This window comes from Anopheles cruzii, chromosome 2 (assembly GCF_943734635.1).
Source record: "Anopheles cruzii chromosome 2, idAnoCruzAS_RS32_06, whole genome shotgun sequence".
Lineage (NCBI taxonomy): Eukaryota > Metazoa > Arthropoda > Insecta > Diptera > Culicidae > Anopheles > Anopheles cruzii.
The window spans coordinates 22787868-22793706 of record NC_069144.1 but is presented as its reverse complement, the minus strand read 5'-3'; the positions used below and the strand labels follow the sequence as shown (position 1 = coordinate 22793706).

The 5839-nt window shown below is 43.7% G+C and overlaps 1 protein-coding gene across 1 annotated transcript; it reads right to left on the bottom strand.

Moving 5' to 3' along the window:
* Positions 1 to 433: 433 nt before the first annotated feature.
* On the bottom strand, positions 434 to 2718 carry LOC128278683 (pro-resilin-like). Its single transcript, XM_053017413.1, has 3 exons — positions 2683 to 2718; positions 1163 to 1429; positions 434 to 1084 (listed from the first exon to the last, which is right to left on the bottom strand). Exons 1-3 carry the CDS (start codon positions 2716 to 2718, stop codon positions 434 to 436), a joined length of 954 nt encoding a protein of 317 aa, XP_052873373.1.
* Between the last annotated feature and the right edge of the window lie 3121 nt (positions 2719 to 5839).

Here is a 5839-nt window from a genome sequence, read left to right as displayed (position 1 = left end):
CGATTCTGTGGCCCGTTTCGAATTGGGCCAACCGAATTGTCGCAACCAATGTCACTTCGAGATCTGCTGCTGGGAGGCATTCTTTCGATTGGCGGCACGGAAACGACTCCACTACGTTTTCAATTCACCGTCAAGGCGAGGGCGAATGTGTTGCATTTCGATTCGTTGATATCGGCTACTTACACTAGCCTACGATACGCGCTCTGTAGGTGTGTAGGCTCCCACTAGGGTTAAGCTTAATGATGCTAGTAACAAAGTAATGCTCGTCAGACGGAGGCGAGCGACAGTAAAATGGGGGTTGAAATCCACTAAAAATACTAACATAGTAACCCTACACTGGGCTGGTTGGTACTGGTCTGTGGACGCTTTTCGTTGAGCCGTCCGTATACGCCAGCAGTTAATCCTAGTCCAGGGATCGGTTCCGATCGGATCCCTAGCGATGGTGGTCATTGTGGCTGTGGTGGTTCCCATTGTGATGGGTGGGGGCGGGCACTGCGTGATGTTGGTGGTGGTTGTTGTTGTTGCTGCTGCGTCTCCGGTGGTGGCCATTGTGACCATTGTGACCATTGTGATGGTGCCCGTTATGTCCGTTATGCCCGTTGTGTCCGTTGTGTCCATCGTGTCCGTTGTGGCCCGAGTGGCCATGTCCGTGCCCGTGATGCTGTTCGTGCGCATTGCTATCGTAACCCCGGTGCCCATCGTGAATGCCGTGATCGGCCCGGCTGTGGCCACTGTCGTACTCGCCCGATCCGTGCCCCAGGCCATTGCCGTGGTCGAAGTCGTGGTGCGATTCCTTCGGGTAGCCGAGCTGCGTGTGGGGCGTCTCCTTCGAGTAGCCGCCGTGCCCGTGCTCGTGCCCGTGCGCATGATGCTCGTGCGGATGCTCGTCCCCGCCCTCGTAGGTGATCTTCGGCCGGTATCCTTTGTGGTCGGCCTCGTACTCTACGATCTGCCGACGGCCGTCGGGCAGCAGCACGTTGTACTTTCCCGTCGTGTAGTCCCCGTCGCGCATTTCCTCGTGGCCGAAGGACAGATCAGCCTCCTCGTCGTCCACCTCGTAGCTGAACTCGTACTTGGCCGGTTCCTGCAAGCAATCGTAAAGAGCATAAAGAGCATTAGATATGGCCGGCCGTGCGATCGGAACGTCGAGGTCATTCGTCACATCTTCAAACGAGCCGCTGTCGTCGTGGGTGTCGTGGTGTTCGTGATGATCCTCGTGCTCATGGAAGCCCGACTGGTGGTGCGGTGGTCCGTAGCTCGAATCGGGCGTTCCGTAGCTGCTCGACGGTGGCACCAGGTCCGCCGTGTGATGATCGTCGTGGTGCCCATCGCTGTGCCCGTGGCCGTGCGCTGGCGGAAGATAGGAGTTGACTGGTGCCTCCGGTTTCCCGCTGACTATCGCCGACACCAGCAGCAGATATGAGCAAAGCTGTGAACCAAAGGGAAGTTAGTCGGACGGACAGTGCGCCCTGCATCGCTATGGGGAAAAGGCGGTCATAAACTAGCTTTTAAATGTTGACAGGATCTTAGTGATATTTTCCTACAATAGAGAAGTTAGCTATGCCTGATCCGAAATTTTAGCCTTCTGCGTTGCGTAGATTCCGAGAATTCATCTGTCAATGTCAAAAGAGTGGTAAAAATTACGCTTTGAAACCAACTTTTATCAGTTACTTTAACGCAATCAAAAGGTAATAGATCCACTTTTGATATGAAAAAATCAAATGTTCACGTTTGGCCTTGCTTTTACATTTTTATCAGGGTTTGGCATAGAACACTACGAGAAAAGTACAGTATCATCTTTGGTAATGCAGCGAAATTTAGACGCAACTAAAAGGCATTACAATTAAAATTTAGGTAATTTATGTAATGCAAAAGGAGGCGCCCGGTTTCTATGTAGTTTATAAAATATATTGGTTTTATGTACTAAAAAGGTAAAATTTCGAAATCAAGAAGATAATATCGATTTAAGTTTGGATGAAGAAATAAATTAATAATTATTCTTTCCAACGTTTTCCATAATAGTGGGTTGGATACTTACTGGATGTTAATAATTACTTATTTCAAAATTCTTCGATCACTTTATATCCCTTTCTACACTCATAAGGCGTTAGCTTTTTATAATAAATTCGAAATTTACCAACGATTGGCTAATTTTGTGTTCCTGAACGCGTGTATTACACATAACATGTTGAATTTACCCAAAACACATGCAAAGAAAACAAAAAGGTTGACAAAAGTCCGTAGATTCTTCCTAAAACCCAATACAAATTCCCCATAGTGCAACATCTAGCTGATCAGCAACCAGCTGGAAAGTGAGCTTTTTCGTTGAAAGCTTGCTGCTATAAAAAGCTTTATTTTGACGAAGAGTTGCGTTCGAACGAGTACAATGTGGGGTGCAATTTGTGAGTAATTTTAAAATTTTGAATTTTTAAAAGAACAGAAAAATACCCTTCCAAAAATAATACCAAAGATATGCACAAAATCTGTGACAACACAAAACGAAATCAAGCAACGGTTAGTAAACTGACAGTTTTTTTTCCCTGTTTGGATTTCTAACCCAATATTACCAAATAACCTTAGCAGCATTTCTTTAAATAAAAAAGGATTCTGTAAGTAATAGATTCCAACGAAGTATCTTTGCGAATTTCTCATTCAATGGAAAAGAGGTATGTTATTGCTTACCTTGAGGACACGGGCACATTTCAAAAACTCTAGCATTGCTAATTCCGGACTAACACTTGATTCTCCGAAGCTTTTCTATGGTGCTTAATTCTAACTGAAGCCAACTTAAACAACCGGCCTCAGTTCGGAGAACTAAAATTCTAAACAAGAATATCCTACCACAATTTTTAAATTAAAGATTCTTGGCTTAGAACTGTTAAGAACTTTTCTCACTACCGCACAGATCGCTTTGTCAACTACAACTTCACTTCACGGCGCTAACCATCATCCGTTCGGTCACTGGTGTTTGCTTGCAAGCCTTCCGCCAACGGTTCCGTTTGATCCTGCTCCGGTTCGCTTCCTTTCGGGCGGACTCAGAACCGTACACTGATGATCTGTCGGCCACTCGATCGACTATTTATACCAGCATTTTGGCCCAATTTAGAGCCCCTCACTGGCGATGTCGCTATCATCAACGCCAGTTGCGGTGCGCATCCTCGCAATTGAAATCGAGAGCAATCGATGCTTGGGAAACCTCCCGAGCACGGTCACAGCCGAGGCTCATTAGCCGAGGGTGAGGGCTCTCCGGTCCCGAAAACTCGGAACCGACTCCCCGTCGTGGCCGAGGCTGGTGGCACCTCGTTGACAATTCCTGTCACCTTCGTTGCCGCCCGTTGATGGGTCCTGAACGATATCGCGCCGCGGTTGGAGCGGAGCAAGCCGTCGCCAACGATCGCGATCGCGGATTCGAATGTACGGTGTGTTGATTACGAAAAGCACATTGAAATCCGCTCTCCGCGTGATTGGCTCATGATTACCGCTAAAGATTAGCATCCAGCGGTCGGGCGAACGGGCAACCCTTGCCCTGTTACGGTTCGAATTCATTCATATTCGCCCGCCACCCGCCGCGTAGGGACAAAAGTGCCGCAACGCCACAGCCCGGCACCGAGCGCGATGCAGTCCATAAATAGTGTCCCACTCTCCCAGTCGGACGCGCTTAATAATGGTCCGTTGATGTTTATCGGCATTTAATACTATTGCCGATTAGCGAACCTGCCATCGAACAAACGCCAGCCTACATAAGCGATTAGATTAGGAGTTAATTCCGCTGCATCGAGTGGCGTTGGAAACGGCATGTGGCAAGGATAATGGCACCAGGTGCTTGCTACGTTCCGCATCATTTTTACTCTTTCATGCTATAACAAGGAAAAATGCGCCGCGTATGTTTCATCTGCTTTATTTTCTGATATTTAATATAGACGGTTGGAATTAAAAAAATATTTAATAATACAGTGGTTAGTGGATTTTTTCACCTGAACATTTGAATAATATGTGAAATATCGGTGTTTCAAGCTCGTAGAATGTTAGTTCTAGCTTCAAAGAGCAAAAATATTACGATTAAGCGATATTATGATTCAATGTCGTGTACTGCTATAGCTATTGGCAGCCCTAGGTCAATTTGAGTGACTTGAAGTAATGTTTATTCTAAGTGTGAAGTCTGAAGTTTTCGGTTTTCTCATGTTTTTCCTTTGTTTTGCTCGGTATTTAAGCAACTATAGTAGCGTTAGTTATTTATGAGAAAGAATATCATGATCTTTTTACAGGTTTTGATATTGAAAATGCAGAATTAAGGGAGAGAAACGAGCGATGAATGATCACAAGAGATTGATCACTTTGTTTCGCGCCTTGTAAGTTGGAAGGTGTTGAATATGGTACACTGACCGATGAAGAATGTCAAATGGCCATAAATATGAGTTTTTATGGCAAACGCACAAATGATATTTCATAAATATTCCACAAAAGCTTAAATCGAATCGTCACCATTTTGCTAGTCAGTGATACTTCTGAAGTTAAAATTTTGATCCAATGCTTATTCAATCTTAAATGTTTGGCCCAATTGAAACAGTTTGATCGTTATGAAAAGCTAAGAGGAGGTTCTTCAGCCGCCGTTGTCTATTGGTGATCCTAAAATTATGAGGTCCTCGGCATATTCGACCCTATTCACAGTGGTAAGACGTGTATGATCTGCAACCGCTTCACTAATTGAAACTAATTGGTAATTGAAATTGGCTTTGATTGGCTTACTCGCTTTGAGTTGCATACTTTCAGGCTGTTAATGCATTCATCGTTCGGTGTTTTTATTAATTTTATCATTTATTTCGAACATTTATCAATTTAAAATGTTGTTGTCGTTGAGTCTACAGTACTGAGATGCATGTGAATATTAAAACTTCGGACTCGGTCGTAACATTAGTGTACACGCACAACACTACTCTACTAGGCTGCTCATTAAGTTCTGAGGTTTTTCAACAGAGGGCACTGCTACGAGGCTGATTTTTTTTGTGATATTGGTACACTCTTTAAATGAACGTATGGAAAGTTTCATTTCAATCGGTCACTTACTTTTTTTTTACAAGCATTTTAGTATCGACAGTATTTTTGTCACGTCACAGTATGCTTTACAGCTGCTATGACGTCATCATTTGATAAAAAACGCTTTCCGCGCAGGATTTTTTTAAGTTTGAAAACAGATGGAAGTCGCTAGGGGCCAAATCTGGTGAATAGGGTGGATACTCCTACAATTCGAACTTTAATTCATGGATAATTGCCATTTTCAAAATGCTCTTCTGACACGGTGCATTGCCCTGATGAAAGAGGGTGTCTTTCTTCTTCAAACCGGGTTTTTTTCACGAATTTTCGCTTTCAGTTGCTCTAAAATGTTACAAAAATAATCAAAATTTATTGTTTATTGTTTATTGTTGTTTATTGTTTATTGTTTACAAGTAATCCGCTAGCAAAATTCCGTTCGTATCCTACAAAACTGATGCTAACATCTTTTAAGGCAATTTCTGAACGAACTCGTTTCAAAACTGAAGAAAAAGGTTCATACCACTTCTTAACCTCTTGTTTTGATTCAGGATCATAGTGATAGACTCAAGTCTCATCCCTAGTGTTGATTCAATGCACAAAATCCACTTTCTCCTATCGAAAACGCTTTAAATCTTGTCAAGAAAGATGCATTCAAATGCGTTTGTAGCAAATGTGGCACCCATTGTGCAAACAGCTTTCTCGAACCCAAAACTTCAGTCAAAATATTGGTTATACTGCTCAATGAGTTGGCTAGGTCTTGTACTTAATTTCTATCAGTGATTGAACGATTTTTAAAAACGATATCTTG

Excerpts from the sequence above, each read along its gene's own strand:
- LOC128278683 (XM_053017413.1), bottom strand. The coding sequence starts at position 2,718 with ATGCTAGAGTTTTTGAAATGTGCCCGTGTCCTCAAG. Across the intron at positions 1,430-2,682 it reads AATGTGCCCGTGTCCTCAAG|CTTTGCTCATATCTGCTGCT; the intron begins GTAAGCAATAAC and ends TTTGGTTCACAG. Across the intron at positions 1,085-1,162 it reads ACAGCGGCTCGTTTGAAGAT|GAACCGGCCAAGTACGAGTT; the intron begins GTGACGAATGAC and ends GATTGCTTGCAG.